The sequence below is a fragment of the Microcaecilia unicolor genome, chromosome 2 (genome assembly GCF_901765095.1).
Source record: "Microcaecilia unicolor chromosome 2, aMicUni1.1, whole genome shotgun sequence".
In the NCBI taxonomy this organism is placed as follows: Eukaryota; Metazoa; Chordata; class Amphibia; order Gymnophiona; family Siphonopidae; genus Microcaecilia; species Microcaecilia unicolor.
In genome coordinates this window covers 340,459,888-340,483,607 of record NC_044032.1, presented here as the reverse complement: position 1 = coordinate 340,483,607, position 23,720 = coordinate 340,459,888, and the positions used below count along the sequence as shown (strand labels likewise).

The following is a 23,720-nucleotide window of genomic DNA, read 5'->3' as shown; positions in this document are numbered from 1 at the left end:
TTCCACATTGATCGTCTGGTTGGCTTCTTCAAACCCAAGACGGTGTATAGTCAATTAATTTCGTTGGAAACATACTTATTGTCCAATATTAGTGGAAATAATACACCTGATTTCATTTTTTTCTCTTTTAAAACCAGAAATTATTTAACAATACAAACACTTGAATCTCTGATCCAATTCTCACTGATTAAGGTAATCCCAGTTTCACAGGCTTCACTCCTTATGAATTAATATACTAAGAGGAATCATTTCAGAGGAAAAAACTTTAGGAGTCATACCCGGAACTCTGGGAAAACAACAATCTCGATATTAATCATCTGTAATAATATTCATTTTGTTCAAATTTTTCTGGTCTATTATCATTTTCAAAATCTTAACCGTTTCCTACTCCTGTAGAACTTCATTTGCTGTATCAATTTTTCATTCTCAAAGGATTCGATTCGATTATCCATGTGGCTCACTAATAAGATTATATCTGAAGCAAAATTATTTACTACCACCGTTAGGTCCTGGAGCGCCTTCCAGATGATATTCAATGTAACCTTGACTGGAGCCAAAAACTCCAAGCTGATAGCTCTACAGGTTTAGGAGTGGCACCGCTGACATGGGTTCAGCTGTAAACGACTTCCGTTTCAGCATACACTCCTAACTCACTCCTCCACTCCTTTGGACATGGTGGTTGAATAATTCGGGAGCGATGGAGTTGTTTTTTCTAGGTCCAAGAGCATCGACGCTCCTTCGCCGGCGCTAATTAAAGGACTCACCAACCCTTTCATCTGTGGGCAGTTCGTCGCGCAGCGGTCCCGCACTTGCTGCACAGGGGACAAAACGCTGGTCATCGGTGGCTGACCCCCCCATTGTCCCCTTCCTCTCAGTTAAGGTAATTGCAAATGCAGAGAGGAAATTTCAAGTAAACAAAGACAGAACTTCAGAGGACAGCTGGGCCGTTGAGCGTACGAGCTTCAGGTCACCATCTATCCACTCTCCCTAGTTTGGGACAATCTGAGGGGCATAATCGAATGGCGCCGGTGATCTATTCTGCCGGCGGCGCAACAGCTGGCCAGAACCGTATTTTCAAAAAACATGGCCGGCCATCTTTTTTGTTCGATAATAAGGTCGGAGCCGGCCAAAAGTAATGACGGCCAAAGCAGCACACGATGGTCAGCCATCTGTTGTTTCGATAATACGGTCAGAGCCCCCAAATCAGGGATGGCCAAAGAGGAATACGGAATTTGAGAAACACGTTACTGTACTTTTCAAAGTTCCTTCTATTTTCCCCGTACCTGCTATAGGAAATATATTTTATTCTGTATATATGAAGTCAGCACTGTTGATAATTATCCATATACGGAAAACTGCCATATAAGGAAAACTCCGAACGTAGATCCCACACGCAGCATGTAGGCCCCGCACGCATGACGATAGAGTCCTTGGCCGGCCATATGTGATGGCCGGCCATGCCTAGAGCCATTATACATGCCCAGACGTGCACGTAGTGACTTATACATATATGGGATGGGGAACCTTATATGGAACTGTGCACGTAAGGCCAGCCATCACGTATGGCCGGCCATATAAGGCGATGCACGTTTTGCAACGGTTATTCACTGAGAAACATGAGTATGAGAAGCAGCCCAACTTCTCCGTCGGAGAGAATCTCATGCTGGTACACCTGTGCGTGAAGTACAGGCGTATACTGTTCCCCCGTCACCACCACCTGCCCCCCAGGATTCGCTGCATCCGAACCTGGGCTGAGATCAGGGACAGATTACAGAGGTAAGCGTTCCCCCCCTATCATGGCCCCCTTCTGTAGCTATACATATAAGAGCTCCCTCAGCAATGTAAGCACAAATTGTAGTCTGCATTCAAAGGGAATCAGTGATATGTGTACATGCACAATCATTAATAGAATCTATGTACTAGAAAGGAAAACCATTCCCACATCCCTACAATACTGCACACAAACGGTTCTCTGTCCTCATGTCCACCTCTATGACATCATCTGTACCAATGTAATGCCCCCCCCCCCCCCTCCCAAATCAGGGTTCTGAATCTCTTCTATTTGATTTACAAATGAATTTGTGTGCTGAAGGCAAGAAGGGCCATCCCCTGACTCCTGGTGTACAAACTTATATCTTGCAGAAGATTTGGCATCAGGAGGGATTTGGAGGGGGGAAATATTGTACATTTTGATTTGTTTGTTATATTTTAATACATATTCCATATTTTTGATATAACAGGGTGTGTGTCTCTCTTTGTGCACTACATATTATCAAATGCTGGGGTTGATGTGAGAGGAGGCAGCAATATGAATTGCATGACAGGTGAACTGTGACAGATAAACTTTGGTACATAGGTGTGATGTGTGGCCATACAGAAGGCCACCTGTTCCAACCAAACTGCATGGCTGTATGGTAAGGGGGGAGGCTGGGTGGGCGTTTCTGTTAAGGAACACAAATGCCCATCCAGGCTCTCCCCCCCCCCTTACCATACAGCCCCACAGCACAGAGTTGGGTAAATAATAGGTATGTTGTCTAGCACTAGTGATCTGCCAAGTAGAAACTAGCAGATACCCATAGGTAGTACATAGACGATGTTTGCTCTGTGATCACCAGACACCCTTACCCACAACCAATCCTCATTGGTGAGGGCAAGGAAGGAGCTACAAACAGCTGGGTCATCTTTTCACATTGAGCAATGGTATATAGTGCTGAGGAGAAAAGGGAAAACAATGGTAAAAGCATTAGATGGATGTTTACTTCCTCACAATTGCAATAAAATACAACAGGTACAGAAGGGCACATAAATATATATTGTTGATTTTATTATGATTACAGCTTTTTCAGTAGTAGCTCAAGGTGAGTTATATTCAGGTACTCTGGATGTTTCTCAGTGCCAGGAAGGCTATATGTTTGCAACTGAGGCAATGGAGGGTTGAGTGACTTGCCCAAGGTCACTAGGAGCAGAAGTGGTATTTGAACCCACAACTTCTGGATTACAAGACCAGTGCTCTAACCACTAGGCCAATCCATCCAACAGGCCACAGCCACCTGCAGGTAATTTGGATTAGAAATTGTAACAAGAACCCCTTTCTCTCACTATGACTTAAGGGCTCAGTAGGCACCTACCTGTGGACACCTTGAAAATAGTTTGCAGGCTAGAATGTAGAAATGTTGTTGTTCCATACTTATGGAGTATTGTAGGACTGTGTTGAATAATGTGGAAAAGACATTCAGGACATATGTATTGCTGTGGCTTAATGGTTAGCGTGGTGGATTTTGGTCCTGAAGAACTGGGTTCAATTCCCACTGTAGGCACAATGCAAGTCACTTAACTCTCCATTGTCCCAGGTACAAATAAGTACCTGTATATAATAAGTAAGCCACATTGAACCTGCTATGAGTGGGGAAGTCCAGGGTACAAATGTACCAAAAATAAACTTATTTGTAGCATTTATATCCCACATTTTCCCACTGGATGCAGGTTCTATGTGGCTTACATGAGCTAAATCAAGAATACTGTATTACTGACATTATAAAACAATGCAAACAGTGGAATAGTAAAAAACATATTCTGATTTGTTATATATTGAAATGGGTTGCTGGCGATCTCTTTTGGCGGTGGAGCAACAGCTGGCCAGACCCGTATTATAAAAAAAGATGGCCGGCCATCTTTTTCCGATAATACTGTTTTCACCGGGTTTGATATCGCCGGGTGTGTTTTTCCGCGATAATGGAAAAAACTGCCGGCGATCTCAAACCCGGCAAAATCCAAGGCATTTGGCCGTGGGAGGAGCCAGCATTTGTAGTGCACTGGTCCCCCTCACATGCCAGGACACCAACCGGGCACCCTAAGCGGCACTGCAGTACCCTTCATAAATTGCTCCCAGGTACATAGCTCCCTTACCTTGTGTGCTCAGCTCCCCAAATCTCCCCCAAAACCCACTCCCCACAACTATACACCACTACCATAGCCCTTAGGGATGAAGGGGGGCACCTACATGTGGGTACAGTGGGTTTTGGGGGGGGGTTGGAGGGCTCACATTTACCACCACGAGTGTAACAGGTAGGGGGGATGGGCCTGGGTCCGCCTGCCTGAAATGCACTGCACCCACCAAACACTGTTCTAGGGATCTGCATACTGCTGTCAGGGTGCTGGGTATGACATTTGAGGCTGGCATACAGGCTGGCAAAAAAGATGTTTCTTTTTATTTTTTTTGTGTGGGAGGGGTTTGGTGACCACTGGGGGAGTACAGGGAGGTCATTCCCTATTCCCTCTGGTGGTCATCTGGTCAGTTGGGGCATCTTTTTGAGGCTTGGTCATGAAAATAAAAGGACCAAGTAAACCCGGCGAAATGCTGATTTACGCCGGGTTTTATTTTTCCGTTATCCGCAAAAGCCTGCAATCTGGTAGCCACGCCCCTGCCCGCCCATGTCCCGCCTTTGCTTCGCCGGCAACACGCCCCCTTGAACTTTTCCCGGCGATGCGAAGGGAAAGCAGCGAAGCTGGTAAAAAGCCAGCTTTCGATTATACGGTTTTCGCCGCTTTTGCGAAATCACCGGCGATCTTCCGATTTGTGTCGGAAGATCGCCGGCGAAAAGTTTCGATTATAAGCTGGTCTTTGTCTGGTTTCTCCTCAGAGGCCTGTCTGATATGGGTAACCCTTCAGCATAGCCCTCAGAGTCATTGAAACACAGAAGCCCCTCCACCACTACAAGGTGGTGACCCTTCGGAGGGGACATTGAATATCACTAAAACAGCTTTAAAAATTATTGTAGCTGGTAAGGAACAGCAGTAATAAATTCTATATTTTGTGCTCATTTTTCTACACTGTTCTATAGAATACAGCACATTTAAGTGGAAGATATCCTGTTTTCTGATAGGTTCATCTTAACTGTGGTTGAAATATGCCTTGGGAAGCCCGGTGTTACAAAGATGGAATATATTGTAATTAAATGGAAGTAAAATTAAACTTTCCTTTCATTGGGGCACATAGAATCACATTTTCACCTCATCTGATTTCTAGAAGTTTACAGTTTAGATACACAGAATAGTCCATTTATTTTTAGCATGTTTCAGGGCCAAGTGGTTTTATAAGTCAAAATAATAAAAAGAAATATTTTGTTTTATGCAGATCTATCATTTATTTAAACACAACTAAATGGGCTATGTCTGAAACATTTAACAAAGTTGAAATTAGCATATGTACCCAACTAGGCATTTAAAAGTCTGCCCTGTAATGATGCCGCATGTTCAGAAATCATAGCCATAAGTATAGGCAGTTATTCAAACATTACTACATGAACACAGGCATCCATACATATATTGCAAAAGTAAACAACAACTTCCACTGGGTACATCCAAAACTTAATTTTTATTTCCTCATTTCCATCTTCCAAAAACTTGGCAACTAATAGTGTGCTGAACTTGAGAAAGTTGGCACATTTAGACTGACTCTGGCCACAACTTCTGCATGAAGAAAGCTCTTCCCTCATTATTCAATACCTCTGTGTGAAATAGTAGTACTAAAAAAAAGTAAGTGTATTTTTATAATATACCACTGCATTCCACAAAACAAAAACCTATGTGAAAATAAAGGATATATAAACAGTTCAAGCTGTGCATTACTTTGGAAAGACAATGGCAGAGAACACTTATGTGTAGTGGTGGCTGTTCTCCCATGAGAAACTATTGATTATATCTACCTTGTATATATCTGTTCTGTGGTAAGTAAATAAAAAATTGCTTTTCTCATATGTAGCCTTCCTAGTCTTTTATCACTTCAAAATATTGTGGCTGGTACATAATTATTTGGGGTGGTGGTAAAAAGACTAGATTATAACATGTATTAACCGGTCAGTGACTGTTCCTGGCTGGCAAACTCACTTTAAATATTGGCCGGCCTGTGTTTTAGACTTTTACTATAGGCTTGAAAATGCATCCAAATGTTAAATGGCTTTCATATTAATAAATGCACAGTAACTACAGGATATCTGGTGGGTTATCTTAGTTTTGACAAAAATTTGACTTGCTGTGTTCTGGCTTTTCAGGGCACAATAGCTATATAGTGCAACAGAGGTTTTTCAGCACAGTCCTTGGGGCATGCCCAACCAATCGGGGATATCTTGAAAACTCCGACCGACTGAATATGCCTCAAGGATTGGGTTGAAAACCCCTGCAGTGGAGTAATCACTTTAGCATATGCTATAGTATGTGTTAATCTGTTCCTGATTGTATACTGATAATGAAACAAAACAAGTGAAACAATAAAAACTCGACATCTTTCATTAATTTACAGGTAAACCCAGCCCAGGAGCAATACTGGACACATGTCAGTGCAGATGGCGTCAGATTAGCAGTGGTTTGGAAGTATGGTGGGATTTACATGGACACAGATATGATATCCATGAGGCCTATCCCACAAGTTGATTTCCTGACATTTCAGAACACTAAGATTTGCAACAATGCAGCATTTGGTTTCCAAAGGCACTATCAGTTTCTCTGGGACTGCATGGAGGACTTTGTGAAGAACTACAGAGGAGAGATATGGGGACAACAAGGCCCTAGACTACTTACTAGAATATGGGATGCCAGTTGTCAAGGGTACAGAAGATGCCACATGTGGAGATTTTTTCATTCTGAACCCACAGCGATTCTATCCAATTCCCTATCCTGCATGGGAAAGGTACTTTCAGGTCTGGAATCCCAGTGACACTTTTAATAGCTCTTATGCATTGCACTTGTGGAATTTCATGAACAAAGGTAAAAAGAAAGTGATTGCTGGAAGCAATTCATTGACTGAGAACCTCTTTATCAAATACTGTCCATATACTTATCAATTCATTGTAAGACACTAGTACTACTACTAATCATTTCTATAGCACTACTAGACATATGCAGCACTGTACACATTATATGCACACATTATAGAAATAAACACAGGAGAGCAATATTATTCAAAGTAATAGCTTCTTACCCAATATTTTTCTTAAATATAGAGAGAGGCAATGAGGACCTGTATAAAACTATTCAGACCTTCATCTTTTCTTCCTTATTTTCTTTAATTGTATTTGTTTTCCTTGAATTATATTTGATGAAAATCTTAATACTATAAAGCAATTACAAATTATATAAAATGTAAAAATAACATGGGGGAGGAAGTGACATCAGCATATTGGCAGCACTGAGCTGAAGCTCCCGCAATGCTAGGCAAATAAATTTATAATAACCCCTCAAATCGACCTTTTCAGCAGGCGATATTCTTGAGAAAAAGCAACAGCAGTAATGAGAGTGGCAGGTGGGTCTAGACAGAACAAGATGGCAGCATAGAGTCCTGAAGGAGAGCAGAGCACAGATATAGAGCGATCTGGCCTCATGGAATATAATAGCAAACTGCAATAGTGGATGAGCGATATAAAGCATGGAGCTGCAGATGGTGAAACTAAATAAAAGGGGCCCTTGAGGACATAAAAAAAGAGCTGAGCGAACATGGTGTATGCCAGGAGGTGCTCGATACCAAAATAGATGGCATCGATGATACTGTGTGTGAACTTAAATCCCAGCAGGAGCCTCTTGGCAAAGGTAACAGGGCTCTCTGGGGGAAGTTAGACCTGGAAAACAGATCTCGTTGGAGCAACATTAGGATCAGAGGGGTTTCATAAGTACATAAGTATTGCCATACTGGGGCAGACCGAAGGTCCATCAAGCCCAGTATCCTGTTTCCAACAGTGGCCAATCCAGGTCACAAGTACCTGGCAAGATCCCCAAAACGTACAATACATGGAGAAAAGGCGCCTGAAGGGTGATAAGATAGAAGTCTACAAGATAATGAGTGGAGTAGAGCGGACAGATGTGAAGCGTTTGTTTACACTTTCAAACAACAAGAAAACCAGGGGACACACGAGGAAGCTAGAATATGATAGATTTAAAACAAATAGGAGAAAGTTTTTCTTTATTCAGCGTGTAGTTAGACACTGGAACGCGTTGCCGGAGAATGTAGTGACAGCAGCTGGCCTTACGGAATTTAAAGGGGGTTTGGACAGATTCCTGAGGGAAAAGTCCATTGAACATTATTAATTTTTTTTTTTTTTTTTTTTGGGGGGGGGGGGGGTTTGCCGGGTTCTTGAAGCCTGGATTGGCCACTGTCGGAGACAGGATGCTGGGCTTGATGGACCCTTGGTCTTTTCCCAGTATGGCTGTGCTTATGTACTTATGCTGCTAATAAGCAGTGGAGTTTCCCCAAGTCCATCTTAATAACGGTCTATAGACTTTTCCTTTAGGAAGCCATCCAAACCTTTTTTAAACCCTGCTAAGCTAACTGCTTTTACTACATTCTCTGACAATGAATTCCAGAGTTTAATTACACGTTGAGTAACTGTGGTTACAGACAGTGCTGGCTATAGGTGCCCCATATAAGAGGCTTGGGGAGGCTAAGCCTCCTCAGTCCAACCGTTACCTTCCCCTGCCTCCTCCTTGAATTCAGTGCAGGAAGGAAGTTCGGAACAAAATTGTTTCTTCCTCTCGGTGCCAGCGCCCACCCCCTCAGTTCTTTTCTTACATGTTGCCCGACTCACTAGGGACCCTAAGGCTCCTTCCCCAGTGGGTCTGGCTCTGCCGGAACCTCCTCCTGTGATACACTTCCTGCTGCAGTTCCAGTGGCAGAGCCTGACTGTGACTGTGAGCCTGAGTGTTGCAGCACGTGACTCTTTTCAGTCAGTCACCAAACGAGCCAGGGAGGGAGGCAGTGGATCGAGCAAGCACCAAAGCAGGTAAGTATTGGGGGGGGGGGAGGAGTATTTGGATCTTTTATTTATTGCATTGCCTTTGCTGAACAGGGATGTGGGGCAAGACAGTGGGGCAATGTTGGATTGGGGCAAAATAAAAAATAAATATGTTGTTTCATACAGATCTCTTTTGTTTAAACATGACTAAATGGGCTATAAGCCCCTAATGCAGTCCATTGGTTTTCTTATATTTTGCCTTTGCTGAACAGGGAGGAGGGGCAAGACAGTGGGACAACGTTGGATTGGGGCAGAGAGAGAGAGGTTTTATAAGTCAAAATAAAAATAAATATTTTGTTTCATGCAGACCTCTTTTGTTTAAACATAACTAAATGGGCTATAAGCCCCTAATGCAGTCCATTTTCTTCTTGTGATGACTTATACTGTGCCAAAATTGAAAACTCTTATCTCTAGCTGGTCATTAATAAAAGAGCTCATTAACACAATCCACCCTAAAAGGTTGTTTGTACATAGTGTTTTGCGGTTGAGGGATTGTGTGTTGGCCTTACTGAGGTGGCATCAACACTTTAATTTAATTTTAGTTTGTTTGTCATAACATCAGACATGGTTTTAGAATATTTTGGAGGATCTGATGTTGAATTGTTTCATAGATGTGTATGTGGTTTAGTGTTGGTAAGTGCTTGAAATAATTGAGTTTAAAATATGATATGTCATTTATGATATATAAATCCATTTTTAAAGTTTAGACGCGGAGAAGACCTTTGACCGGGTCGGGTGGGACTTCTTGTTTCAGACCTTAGAAAGCATGGGTATAGTGGGGTGGTTCCTGCGGGCTGTTCGTACTCTATATTGCCAGCCCACGGCGAGGGTTCTTGTAAATGGCACAAGAGAGTCAGAGTTCCAAATATGTCGTGGAATGAGACAGGGGTGTCCACTCTCCCCGCTACTTTTTGTTTTATCCTTGGAGCCACTGCTGAGGATCATTGCATCTACCCAGGACCTTGAGGGGGTCACCTTGGCAGGTCATGACATCAGGGCGTTGGCCTACGCAGATGATCTGCTGGTACTATTGAAAAACCCTGCCCAGAGCTTAAGCAGGCTGCTGCAGATAATTGAACAATTTGGGAAATTTTCTGGCTTTAAATTAAATTTACACAAGTCCATTGCACTTCCCATTTTACCAGACGTCAAAACATCTTGGCCTGGACAGTTTCCCTTACAGTGGGCGCAGGGCATGATTAAGTATTTAGGAGTATGTATTCCAGCTGATTTGTCCCAGTTATATGAGCTAAATATACAACGCTTATTGAAAGACACTGAAAAACAATTGCAGGCATGTGGATCCCTTCCACTCTCTCTCCTGGGGCGTATTGCATTGTACAACATGATTGTAGTTACAAAGTAGCTCTACGTTTTTCAAACTCTCCCGCTTTACTTAAAGAGGGGGGAGGAAAAGAAATTAATGAGGTTAATGCAAAAATTTTTGTGGAGTGGGAAGAAACCCCGCCTTTCCATTCCAACACTGAGTATACCGGTAGAATATGGGGGTTTGGGACTACTGAACGTGAAATATCTAACAATAGTTAGTGGCATGCGCCACATCACTGACTGGTTTCGCAGAATACAGGACCATACAAATACAGAACTGGAATTACAATTATACCCAGAAACGCACTTCAGCAGCTATTTGCACACGATGGGATTACCATTGCCGCCCCTACTGAAGCATACAGGAATAATGACATCAGCAAAAGCAACTTGGAAATAGATCTGTAAATTACACAGATTTTCTTCGAAGGTTACACCATACTTGCCAATATGCGGGAACCCTGCCTTTGCACCTGGAAGGCTGTATTCTGTGTTCCGCAGATGGAAAAGGAAAGGGATAGTATACTTGTTACAAGTACTTACCCGTGAAGGACAGATAAAGCCATTTCAGGAGCTCTGTGCTGAATACGCCCTGCCACCCTCCGATGAGTTCTATTATGCACAGCTAAAGCATTATATACGTTCCTTGTCCTGGGAGGCGCTGGCGGAGGATGTCCAGAAAGAGTTGGCAACAGCATTCTCTTTAGAGGCACAGCAAAAAGTGCCCCTCACGTTCCATCACAGGCACATCAGGGACACAGTTACCGAACTAGACTATGCCAAGTTACTGGCTGCCTGGAAACAAGATATCCCCATGGCCCTTACATTGCCTCAGTTCAAGTCCCATGTGTTTACAATGCGCAAAACAATGAACATGACGCAGCACTGGGAGCTACAATACAAATTTGCTCTTCGACTCTACATTTCTCCCAGAAGAGCCTTTCACATGGGACTCTCGCCTTGGGGAGAGTGCCTCAAATGCAGGGATCCGGGGGCCACCCTCGGGCACATGTTTTGGTCCTGCAAGGGCATAGTCCGATTTTGGAAGGAGCTAGTACAATATGTTTCTGAGATGTGGAAGGCGGGCTGGAAGTATGACTCGGCGCTGCTCCTGGGCCATCCTGTTCTCATACACCCTGTCCCATCAGGATTTACCGCTTTTATACGCAAAGCTATTGTAGTGGCTAAACAAGCAATACTCTCAGAATGGCTTACATACAACTACCCTACAGTATCGCAGTGGAGTGTGCGTATGATAACATTACTGCGGGTAGAGAGGGTGGGAATTACAGATTTTAAAACGAAGACTGGAGTGCGTTTCCAACTCACTTGGACTCCCTTTTGGAATACTCTGACTCCAACTGCCAGGAGTAGACTGTTAAACTTCTAGATATTGCCCTGTACCCTGCGTTATTATGTTCATTTGATGCCATAGCAAGGGAAACAAAAAGGGGGGTGGGGGGGTGGGAGGGGAAGGGAAGGGGAGTGAAGATTAAGTTTTATTTGTTGGGGTAGAAGTACTATGTGTTAGTTTAGCCACATGGGGGGAAAATATCAGACGTTCATACATGATGATGTTAACTTTTCTTCTTAAGTTTTGAATACTACTACTACTACTATTTAGCATTTCTATAGCGCTACAAGGCGTACGCAGCGCTGCACAAACATAGAAGAAAGACAGTCCCTGCTCAAAGAGCTTACAATCTAATAGACAAAAAATAAATAAAGTAAGCAAATCAAATCAATTAATGTGAACGGGAAGGAAGAGAGGAGGGTAGGTGGAGGCGAGTGGTTACAAGTGGTTACGAGTCAAAAGCAATGTTAAAGAGGTGGGCTTTCAGTCTAGATTTAAAGGTGGCCAAGGATGGGGCAAGACATAGGGGCTCAGGAAGTTTATTCCAGGCGTAGGGTGCAGCGAGACAGAAGGCGCAAAATCTGGAGTTGGCAGTAGTGGAGAAGGGAACAGATAAGAAGGATTTATCCATGGAGCGGAGTGCACGGGAAGGGGTGTAGGGAAGGACGAGTGTGGAGAGATACTGGGGAGCAGCAGAGTGAGTACATTTATAGGTTAGTAGAAGAAGTTTGAACAGGATGCGAAAACAGATAGGGAGCCAGTGAAGGGTCTTGAGGAGAGGGGTAGTATGAGTAAAGCGACCCTGGCGGAAGACGAGACGGGCAGCAGAGTTTTGAACCGACTGGAGAGGGGAGAGGTGACTAAGTGGGAGGCCAGCAAGAAGCAGATTGCAGTAGTCTAAATGAGAGGTGACAAGGGTGTGGATGAGGGTTTTGGTAGAGTGCTCGGAAAGAAAGGGGCGGATTTTACGGATGTTGTAAAGAAAGAAACGACAGGTCTTGGCAATCTGCTGGATATGAGCAGAGAAGGAGAGAGAAGAGTCAAAGAGGACCCCAAGGTTTCGAGCTGAGGAGACAGGGAGAATGAGAGAGCCATCAACAGAAATAGAAAACGGGGGGAGCGGGGAGGTGGGTTTGGGGGGGAAAATGAGAAGCTCGGTTTTGGTCATATTTAATTTCAGGTGGCGTTGAGACATCCAGACAGCAATGTCAGACAAGCACGCTGAAACTTTGGTTTGGATGCAAGGTGAGATATCAGGGGTAGAAAGGTAGATTTGGGAGTCATCAGCATAGAGATGGTAGAAAAAGCCATGGGATGATATTAATGAATCAAGGGAAGAAGTGTAGATAGAAAAGAGGAGGGGACCAAGAACAGAACCCTGAGGTACGCCGACAGGCAGAGGGATAGAAGTAGAAGAGGATCCACCAGAGTGAACACTGAAGGTGCGGAGGGAGAGGTAGGAAGAGAACCAGGAAAGGACAGAGCCCTGGAATCCAAGTGAGGACAGGGTATCGAGAAGTATGCTGTGATCGACAGTGTCAAAAGCAGCGGAAAGATCAAGAAGAATGAGGATGGAATATTGACCTCTGGATTTAGCCAGTAATAGGTCATTGGAGACTTTAGTAAGCGCAGTTTTGGTTGAGTGGAGAGGGCGAAAACCAGAATAAAAATGATTGAAACATAAATCCATTTTTACATACACATAAGTATTATTATTTTTATTATTTATTGTATTTGTACCCCACATTATCCCACCTTTTTGCAGGCTCAATGTGGAGAGGTGTGGTAGCCGTGTTAGTCCACTCTTAAAGGTTATCAATGGAAATCAAACAAAATAAAACATGGAAAAGAAAATAAGATGATACTTTTTTTATTGGACATAACTTAATACATTTCTTGATTAGCTTTCGAAGGTTGCCCTTCTTCGTCAGATCGGAAATAAGCAAATATGGTAGCAGATAGTATATATAAGAGAAACATCAAAGCATTACTTTGACAGTCTGACAGAGTGGGAGGGTGGGGGTATGCATGGGGACATCAAAGCATTTCATTGATATTCTGACAGAATGGGTGTTGGTAGGTGAGAGGAGGGTAATAAACAGAGAAATAAACAGCTTATGGTTTATAATGGGTCCTGTTTGTTGTGTGTCAAAATATTCAATCATTCTTATTTCAAAGGTCTTACGTTCCTGTATTGTTTTAAACTTACCTTTCAGTATTCTTACTGTGAAATCACTGGTGCAGTGTTCTGGTCTTGTGAAGTGTTGGCCCACAGGGGTGGGGGCTTGACTGGCACCGGCTATTTTCATGTGATGTGCCAAATCCCATTATTACCCTATCATTGTGCTATCATTAAATGCTGAAAAAGCCTTTGATAGGATGGAATGGTCCTGGCTATTTACAGCTTTACATTGGTTTAGAGCACCACTGGAATTTATCAATAAAATTAAGGTCCTGTATTCTAATCCCACAACTAGAATTATAGCCAATAATCATCTCTCAGACTATGCTACCCTTCATAGAAGAACATGTCAAGGCTGCCCTTAATCCCCATATTTATTTAATTTGGCCTTGGAACCGCTTCTAATAGCTATCAACTCTCAGTTCAGTACAAAGGTCTTTTAAGGTATATATATATTTTTTTCTCTGAGACATCTGTTTCTCACCGTTGCTATTTCTTTCTTTTTTTCTTTTTTTCTCTGAGATATCTGTTTCTCGTTTTTCACCTTTGCCATATTAGCCTGTATGCCTTCAATCTGAGTATTTCATCTATCGGACATAATATTTTCCCCAGATCCTTCTGTTACCTTCCACAGAATAATATGTATGTGGATGTATGTATGTGTATATGTGTGTTAGTGTGTGTGTATGTATGTGTGTATATATATATATATATATATATATATATATATATATATATATATATATATATATATATATATATATGTTCTTTTTAGTCACTTCTCAGTTTGGTATTCAATACCATATACACTTTCTTCCTACTAGCTTCAAATCATGTGATTCTTTGTACATAAACATGCATTTTTGCATTGGATACTTTGTTAATATTTGTACATCTCTTCTATTTTACAGACCATTTATACACTATTTGCCAGTATTTCTTATTCTGGATCATCATTAGCTGTCTACCTCAGTATTTAGGTTAGTCCTTTTCCATATATTTAATAATAATTTTTTCTTTACTCATTTTTTTATTTACATATTTTTTCTTCTTTTTTTCCTAATTATTAATTTATTCATTTTTTCCATTTTTCTTCTTTTTTGTTTTCTCTTCCTTTTTTTCTACTTTTTCTTCTGTTTTATACTGTTGCATAATGTTTCAAGAATTATTTTCCTACTGACACATTTTTCATTTTGTTTTGTTTTATTTGGTTCATTTGTCTTCTTAATTGTTACGCATGTATTATTATCATTATGATTTTGCTGTTGTTCTGATCATTTGATATATATTTTGTGTTTGTTTTTTTATGAATATTCTACATATTATTATAGTGTTTTTATGTTGTTTTATATATATGTCTTATTTAGATTTATATATCAATTAATTTTTATGTTATGTTAAATGTTTATTTTTACTGTTTTTATTTGTAGACTCCTGATGCAGGCCCTTTGGCCGAAACACAACGGTTGTGTCGAGTCAAATATACTAATTAATAAAATTTGGTTTTAGCTTTACTGTGATCCAGTCTCTGGGACTCCTGGTTTTGTGCCCACTTTTTTGTTTGTTTCACAGGTTTAGTGCACCATGATTTACATTTGAAGGTATCTGCACATGCCGACGATATATTTTTATTTGTCTCTAATCCCTCTTCCTCATTGTCTTCGCTATTTTCCCCTCATTCATACTTTCTCTTTGTTTTATGGCTATAAAATTAATCAATTTAAAACTGAAGTACTTCCTTTAAACGTTCATGCCACCCCTAAATTAGTCCAGCCATATGGTTTACTCTGGTCATCTAAGAAAATCAGATACCTAGGTATTGACTTATGCCACACATTACATGATACTAATAATACATAATGGTGATAATATATTACAATTCCTTAAAAACCTTTTTTTGGCTTGGCACCCCTTGCCCATATCATGGTGGGGCAGACTTGAAACTATTGAAATGATGGTCTCCCCCAAAATAAACTTTATACTTAGTATGATTCCTGCTCTGTTTCATACCTTCTAAGTTTTCTATTAACAATACTACTTTCTATTGGAATACTTGGGCACAGTGTAATATTTGGACTTTGGAATAAAAACAATATGCAAACTTTTCAGGAGCTTCAATCTAAATTTCATCTGACCTCCTCTCAATTTTTCCATTGGCTTCAACTCTCTCAGGGGCCCTTTTACTAAGCCATGTAGGCGCATATACGCACCAAATTGGAGTTACCACCCGGGTACCACATGGCCCTTTCGGTAATTTCAATTTTGGTGTGCGTCCGCTACGCACGCCTGAAAAATATTTTTTATTTTCTGGTGTGCATATCGGATATGCGTCAAGTGGCATTTGATGGGTGTAGGTCATTACTACCCAGATTCTTTACTGCTAGGTCAACGGCTGGTGATAAGGTCTCAGACAAAAAAGGGACGCACGACAATTTTGATTTTGTTGCACGTCCATTTTCAGCAAAAAAACCCAGACCTTTTTTACAGGCACGCTAAAAAATGGATCGGCGCAAACCCAAAACCCACGCTTACACTACCACAAACCATTTTTCAGCCATTTGTAAAAGGACCCCTAAGTATCTGAAGAAATCCGGAATATGGAAAACTGTTCAATGCTTTGAGCCTACTATTTATCACCTCTCTAACACCCTGTTAAGTAATGGTCATGTAGCCTCATCTGTATACAAGATTTTATTATCACGTCAACAGAAATACAGCACCTCTCTTCGATCATTATGGGAAAGACACTAACCATCTTATTCTTGAGACTTCGCTACCCAAGCTTTGGTCATCCTTAATCAAACCTTTATCAGCAGCTAATTTTATGCAATCAATGCACTTTTTGTATCATAGAGCTGTTTGGACACCAAGGGGTCCTTTTACTAAGGTGTGCTGAAAAATGGCCTGCGGTAGTGTAGGCACGTGTTTTGGACGCGTGCAGATCCATTTTTCAACGCGCCTGTAAAAAAATGCCTTTTTAAAATTTTTGCCGAAAATGGATGTGTGGCAAAATAAAAATTGGCATACGTCCATTTTGGGTCTGATACCTTACTGCCAGTCATTGACTTAGTGGTAAGGTCTCATGCATTAACCGGGTGGTAATGACCTACATGCATCAAGTACCAAAGAAAATAAAAATTATTTTTCGGACGTACGTAGCAGACGCATGTCAAAAATGAAATTACCACACAGGTCACGCGGTAACCAGGCAGTAACTCCATTTTGGCACACGTTGGGCACGCATAGGCGCCTACGCGGCTTAGTTAAAGGGCCCCCAAGAAAGCTTCACAATGTAAACTATCACGTCCAACTTATGCTGGTATTGTCACGCACAGCCAGGAACATTGGTTCATCAGCCTTTTTGGCACTTAGTTTGGGATATTATTTGTCATATACTCAAACTCAATATCCCTTTGTCTCTGCCATTAATCAGTTTTAAATCTTGTTTTTCAATTTTAGACCTACCAAATCATCACAAATCTCGTTTCAATATACTTATTACTGTTGCTCAGCAGATGATTTTAATGAATTGGAAAAACTCCTCTCTGTTGAATGAACACTTTTGGTGGCATTCAGTTTTGTTATACCATAAATATGAATTTGCATCAGCTGAACTATTAGGATCGATAATTAAAAAGATCTCAATTTGGTCACCATGTACTGATGTTGTGAACTCTCTGATGTCTGCTACTTGATTATGTTGTAAATCACTACTTGCTACAGTCATGCTCATTTCTTTATTTATTTATTGCATTTCTATCCCACATTAGCCCAAGTGGAACTCAGGTTCAATGTGGCTTACAATATAAACATAAAAGAAAAGAAATAAATTAGAGTTACATTTAAAGAATATAATAAAAATATTATATAGGAAGTGATCGGGCAAATTCAGTGGGGCGTCAGGAAGAAGTGAAATATAAGGAGCTAAATAGTATCCAGCACTGAGTTCTAACATTGTTGACAATTGAGCTAAAAAAGTAAGTTTTCAATAAATTACAAAATAACCCCTAATCACTAGTATATCTAATTTGTTTAGGAAGAGAATTCCAGATTTTGGTGCATTGATAAGAAAAGATACATTTCTGCAACTGGGGAAATGTAAAATGAGATATTCTCTGGATGACACGGAAGCATTGCATGGAGGTAAATCAATAAGTTCATTCATATAGGATGGTGACATACCAAATAACATTTGATGGACCAATGCACATAGCTTGAAAGAAATTCTGCTCTTTATAGGTAACCAGTGTAGATTATGAAGCAGTGCCGTAGATTTAGCAAAGTGCAGTGATTTACAAATTAGAAGAGCAGCTGTGTTTTGAACAGTTTGTAGTTTTTTAAGAAGACTGCATTTAATTCCAGCATAGATAGAATTACAATAGTCGATTTTTGTTAGAACAAGAGATTGGGTTAAGGTATGGAAGTCTGGTTTTGTGAAAAACGATCACAATCTCTTTAGTTTCCAAAGCATTTGGAAGCAGTGGCGTTCCTAGGGGGCTGACACCCGGGGCAGATTGCCAATGCGCCCCCCCCGGGTGCAGCACGCCCCCCCCCCCCCCGGCGAAACGACGGACACAAACGGGCTGGCTGGCGGGGCGGGCACGGGACTCCCCTCCCCTTACTCTGCTATCCCTGGTGGTCTAGAGGTACCTCTTCGTCTTCGGGCTCTTTCCTGCCCGGAGCGCTGCTGCTAGCTGCCCTGCATACTGTGAGTCCGGCTCTCTGCGTTTCAAAATGGCCGCCGAGAGTTGAAGCAGCCTCGCAAGACTTCAACTCTCGGCGGCCATTTTGAAACGCCGAGAGCTGGACTCACCACAGGATGCAGGGCAGCTGTCAGCAGCGCTCCGGGCAGGAAAGAGGGGACTCTTTCCTGCCCCGAAGAGGTACCTCTAGACCACCAGGGATAGTAGAGTAAGGGGAGGGGAGGTGACGGGGGGGGGGGGGAGTGGAGATGACAGGGGGGAGGCAAAGTGATTGGGGGAGGAGGGGAATATGCGCCAGGGGGGTGAGGACGTGGAAGGGGCAGGGCAGGGGATGTGAAAGGGGCAGCTGCCCCCGGTGAAATGACCCCCCCCCGGCGCATCTTTACCTGCTGGGGGGGGGGGGGGTGGCGCGCATCTGTCAGCAATGCTCGTTCCCTGCTCCCTCTGCCCCGTTACAGGAAATAACCCGTTCCATGGCCAGAGGGAGCAGAGAACGAGCATTGCCGACAGACGCGCAGCACCCCCCCAGCGGCGTGCACCCGGGGCGGACCGCCCCCCCCCCCTTAGTATGCCACTGTTTGGAAGGAACTAGAGACAACATTCGAGGCTTGACTTTTAAGGATAAAAAGTGATCAGTTGTAACCCCTAATATTTTAATTGAAGATACAACAGGATAGGTTATATTATCAATTGTAAAATCTTTGAGAATAGTTGGATGATAAGGATTTGCTATTAATAAAAGTTTAGTCTTCTCAGTATTAAGTTTCAGTTTAAAATTAGAAGCCCATAATTCAGTTAATATGATAACTAATCTGATTTTATTAATGATATCATAAAGAGTTTTGGAAAATGGGATGTAAATAGTAATGTCATCAGCATAAATAAAAGTAGAAAGACCATTGCTCTCAAGTAGATTATCAGGAGGAATCATCATGATGTTAAATAAGATGGGAGAGAAGGGAGAACCCTGCGGTACTCCACTCTAGAAAGCCAGGATGAAGAAATAGTGCCTAATTGTTTAACTTGGTCTTGGTATGATCTAGATTTCAAAAATCTTGAGAACCAATCATGGACAGCACCATAAATACCATAATGGTCAAGAAAATTTAAGAGAATATTGTGGTTGACAGTATTGAATGTGCTAGACATATCAAATTGGAGTACTATAATTTTATTACCAATACTAAGCTCCTGTCTGAAGCTGGCTAAGAGAGTGGTAAGAACAGTTTCAGTGCAGTAGGAATCCAGATTGCGATTTGTGCAGAATGGAATGGAGTTGGAGATATTCTATCAGTTGTTGCGAGGCCAGTCCTTCCATGACCTTGACAAAGAGATTGACGTGTCCTGGGTTGCCATGGAGATATTTAATTAGGCTGAATTCCTGCACATGAGCACTTCATACCAAAGAGACTTGCACTGACCCCTGAAATTTTAAAAGTGCTAAAAATAAGTTTTTAAAGTATTTGCATTAAATCTAATTGCAGAATTTAAGTGGTAGGAAGTGGGATTGGTATATGCAATATACCCTGAGTCTATATGCAAATTAGTCTGTTTTGGGGAGGTTCTCATTTGCATATTTATGGGTAAAAATTGTTGGAAATGTTTACAGCCTTAATGTTAGGGCATGGCTCTGATCACAAATGTGAAGCTTGATCCAAAAACGAAGGGTTTAGCTAATGTTTTTGACTAAAAATTCCCATTAGAGTGTCAATGGGTGGGTGGGTGTGGATGGCTGGAGGGGGGGCAGGGGAGAGGAGAGAATCAATGGGTGGGTATGGATGGCTGGAGGGGGGCAGGGGAGAGTTGCTGGACATTGATGGAGGAGAGGGAAGGGAGAGAGAAGAAATGCTGGACATGGATGGAGGCGAGGAAAGAGTGAGGAAGGAGATGAGATAAGGGGAAAGGAAGAGAGAAAAACTGCACATGGATGAAGAAAATAGGCAGAAGCTGGATCCACTGAACAGTCAAGTCTGTGGAGGATCCAGCTTTTACAAGAAATGAAGAAGAAAGGCAGAAAGTAAAGCAATAAATGGAAAGGAAGCCCTGGAAATGGAGTTAAGAGGACAGATAGCAGCAGAATCGGATACTGGGCCAGCATGACCAGAAAAATAAAGTCACCAGACAACAAAGGTAGAAAAGATCATTTTATTTTCATTATAGTGTTTGGAATATGTCCACTTTGAGAATCAGGTGCTCAACATTAAAAATTTATATTTATTTACTTATTTATGGCATTTTATCCCACATTAAACATGAATTAGGATGTTTTGTGGCTCTACATGAGAATTGTGATATTATGATCCCTTGTTTCATATTGTTGACGGTCTGCATTTTCCATATGGGTGGTGTATTAGGTTCTGCCCAGTGTAATATTTATGGTACAGTAAGGTTCTGAGTGTGTTTTTGCACAAAGTTGTGCATAGTGTTTTGCAGTTGAGCAATTGTGGTTAGTATATGCTTTGAGCAACCACTTTATTCTTTGACATATGATACATATCTAATATCTAAATTTAATAAAAGGTATTAATTGTGACTTTTATTTTTATTTATTTATTTTTTCTGTGTGTTATCAGACAATTATGGATTTAAGCTCCACCCCTGGTCCCACCCCTAACCCCGCCCCTTTTAGCCTCCCCAAACAGTTGGGCCACCGACCGCCTATGTTGTTAACCAAAGAATATAAGGGGTCTTTTACTACAGATTAGCTTGCGTTATCTGCAGCAGGGCCCATAGGAATAAAATGGGGCCCTGCTGCAGATAACTTGAGTTAATCTTTAGTAAAAGACCACCATAATTTCCTAGGGTTGACATTTATTTCACCTATAAACTTTGAGTAATAAGTAGTTTTAGCCTTAATAATTACCGTATTTTTCAGACTATAAGACACACCGGACCATAAGACACACCTAGGTTTTAGAGGAGGAAAATAGAAAAAAAATTTTGAAGCAAAAAGTGTGACGGAGATCTGCTGGAGGACCACAGGTTGTGCAACACTTTTTTTGTATGGGAACAACAGTTTTGCACAACCTGTGTGGCTCTGCAGTGGAATTTGTCCTCCTCTGCCATCCATGTCCAACGATTCTCCTCTCTCCCCTGCCCTAACCTCCCCTCCATGTCCAGCAATTCTCCTCCCCTCCCCATGTCCAGCGATTTGTTCAAACCCCCACCCACCTGCCTGCTGCTTTTACTGCTGGTTCACCGTGACTTTGCGTAAATTAAAGATTTCAAAACAGGGAGCACGGGTGCATGAAAGGAAGGGAGCGGGCAGGTGAGCAAGACCTCACAAAAAAAAGCACTGGGCGGAGTTGAGGCGCACCGCGCGGGGCCCCTTTGAGCATGAGGCCCTATGCGGTCGCAGCCTCAGCCTAAGACTGGCCCTGGCCACCCCCCCCCCCCCCCACACACACACAAAGCTAGCAGGTACGCTACATTCGGACTATAAGACGCACCCACATTTTTCTCCCAAATTTGGGGGGAAAAAGTGCGTCTTATAGTCCGAAAAATATGGCAAGTGCTTATATTCTTTTAAGAGTTTTTTTCCCAAAGAACCCATTGGTCCATGGTTCAAGTTTTAGCCCACACTCTTCCTTTCCATCTGAACTTATGCTTCAATTCTAAAAGAGCGTCATTATACCATGGGGATAATTTCTTATTGGGTCTAGTTTTTACTTTCAGAGGAGCCAGCTCATCTAGTACTAATTTACATGTATCATTCCATTGTTGTTAATTTAAGGTATAATCTCCTTTGCATAACAGTTCTGTAAGTGTTTGTTTTCCCTTTTTCTTATTTACTTCCTGGTTTATGTATGTTTTATACCCATTGATATTATATGCTCTGAAACTTTAATAAAATTTCAAGGAAAAATAAAAAAGAATGTTACACAATAAATAGCAGAGAATTTATGAAACTGTTAAACCTGTGGAACTGGGAAAGAAAGAGTTAACTGTATGTCTTTAAAAGAAATGCAATTGACTAATGCTGGCTTAGTTGACCTAGGGGAAGGCCAGTGAGTATAAATAAAGATGTTTACTACAAACAGTGTATTGTTTCTAGCAAAAAAGGTGCCAGTACTCAAATGTTAGGCCACCCTTCAAGGGTGGGGTGATCACTGAGGGACACACTTCACAATAACCAGACCCCCTGCAACCAGTCACAGAATTTATGACAAGGCAGAATCGGTGTGTAAAGCCTGAGCTCTTTCATTAAAACTTGGTGTTTATGGGTCAATTTTAGCAGACAATGGAAAAGGTGCCGGTACTCAGTACCCCCAAGTACCCTCAAAAAAAGCCCTGACTACAGACCTCTCTTCTGTATTGACAAAGGCCATTTGATAAGCGAGAGGTTACAGAAGTTCTGAAACTGACCTGTATTTGTGATATATTTTGTGTTTAACCAAAGAAAACAGGTCATAAATTAAAAGTTGTTGAGAAATGCTATGTAACAGGTTTTTCTATTGACCTATGCCCTTATACTTTAGGCTTTTAGCATATTTGCTTAGATTTAAGTTTAGCCTTCTAAAAGAGTATGTTTTGCAGATGCTATGGAATTCTGTGTAGCTGAATCATTTACCTCATATGTGTTTAAGGGTATAAATGTAAGCATTCGGATTGTCATACTTCAGGGAGACTTGGAAGGAGAGAGATTTCTCTCCCAGTCTTCCCTTCTTATAAAATATATTATGCAGGTCTAATAAAAAGACCAGTTTTACTGATCCTGTGTGGAACAATGTATTTTATTTCTATAAATTTATGTGTTTTCTACACATCCTACACACAGTGGGTTAGTTATTTAAAAATACCTGGGTGTGTTGGGCCATGGTGGGTCTGGATTCAGTCTGAGCAGGGCTGCAGGCCACATCCAAGTGATGGTAGTGAGAGGCGGTGGGGGTCCGGAGGCAAAAAGTGTTGCAGTGCTGCCATGGTGTTGGATGGTGAGTGCAAGCTGAAATTGTGGCATGCACATGCGCACTGAGGAATCAGAGGTGCACCTGTTCCAGTGGCTGCCGGCTTGTGGGCAGAGCCTTGCAGCAGAAAGTGAAACGATGCATGGGGCTGTCAGTAGTGGTTGCAGAAAAGCTCTAGCATGGTAAGAAGGAAAAAAATAATCTTTTTAGTTGGGTTTTGTCAGTGTTTTTTTTTTGCTTGCTGTATTTATGAATGGTGTTTCAGAACGGGAATGGGCTCCAATACAGCACATGTCAGGTTGTGCTGTTGGAATCCCGGGATAAAGTTCCAAACTACCACTTGTTGCAACTGGGTGGGAAACGTTTGGAGAAGAAGTTGTATATTGGTGCTGCATGTGAAAGAGGGATTTGAGTAGTTTTAACAGATGCTTGTCTATAGTAAGTGTGGTGTGAGTGATTCAGTTAAAG

The 23,720-nt window shown here is 41.8% G+C and overlaps 1 protein-coding gene across 1 annotated transcript in view; it reads left to right on the top strand.

The window, feature by feature from the left end:
• LOC115463683 (alpha-1,4-N-acetylglucosaminyltransferase-like) overlaps positions 1-7,156 on the top strand; it is an 84,848-nt gene extending 77,692 nt beyond the window's left edge. The window contains 2 exon segments of the mRNA XM_030194403.1: positions 6,299-6,582; positions 6,584-7,156. Coding sequence (XP_030050263.1) covers positions 6,299-6,582; positions 6,584-6,857 — 558 coding nt within the window. The 3' untranslated portion in view covers positions 6,858-7,156.
• Positions 7,157-23,720: the final 16,564 nt, after the last annotated feature.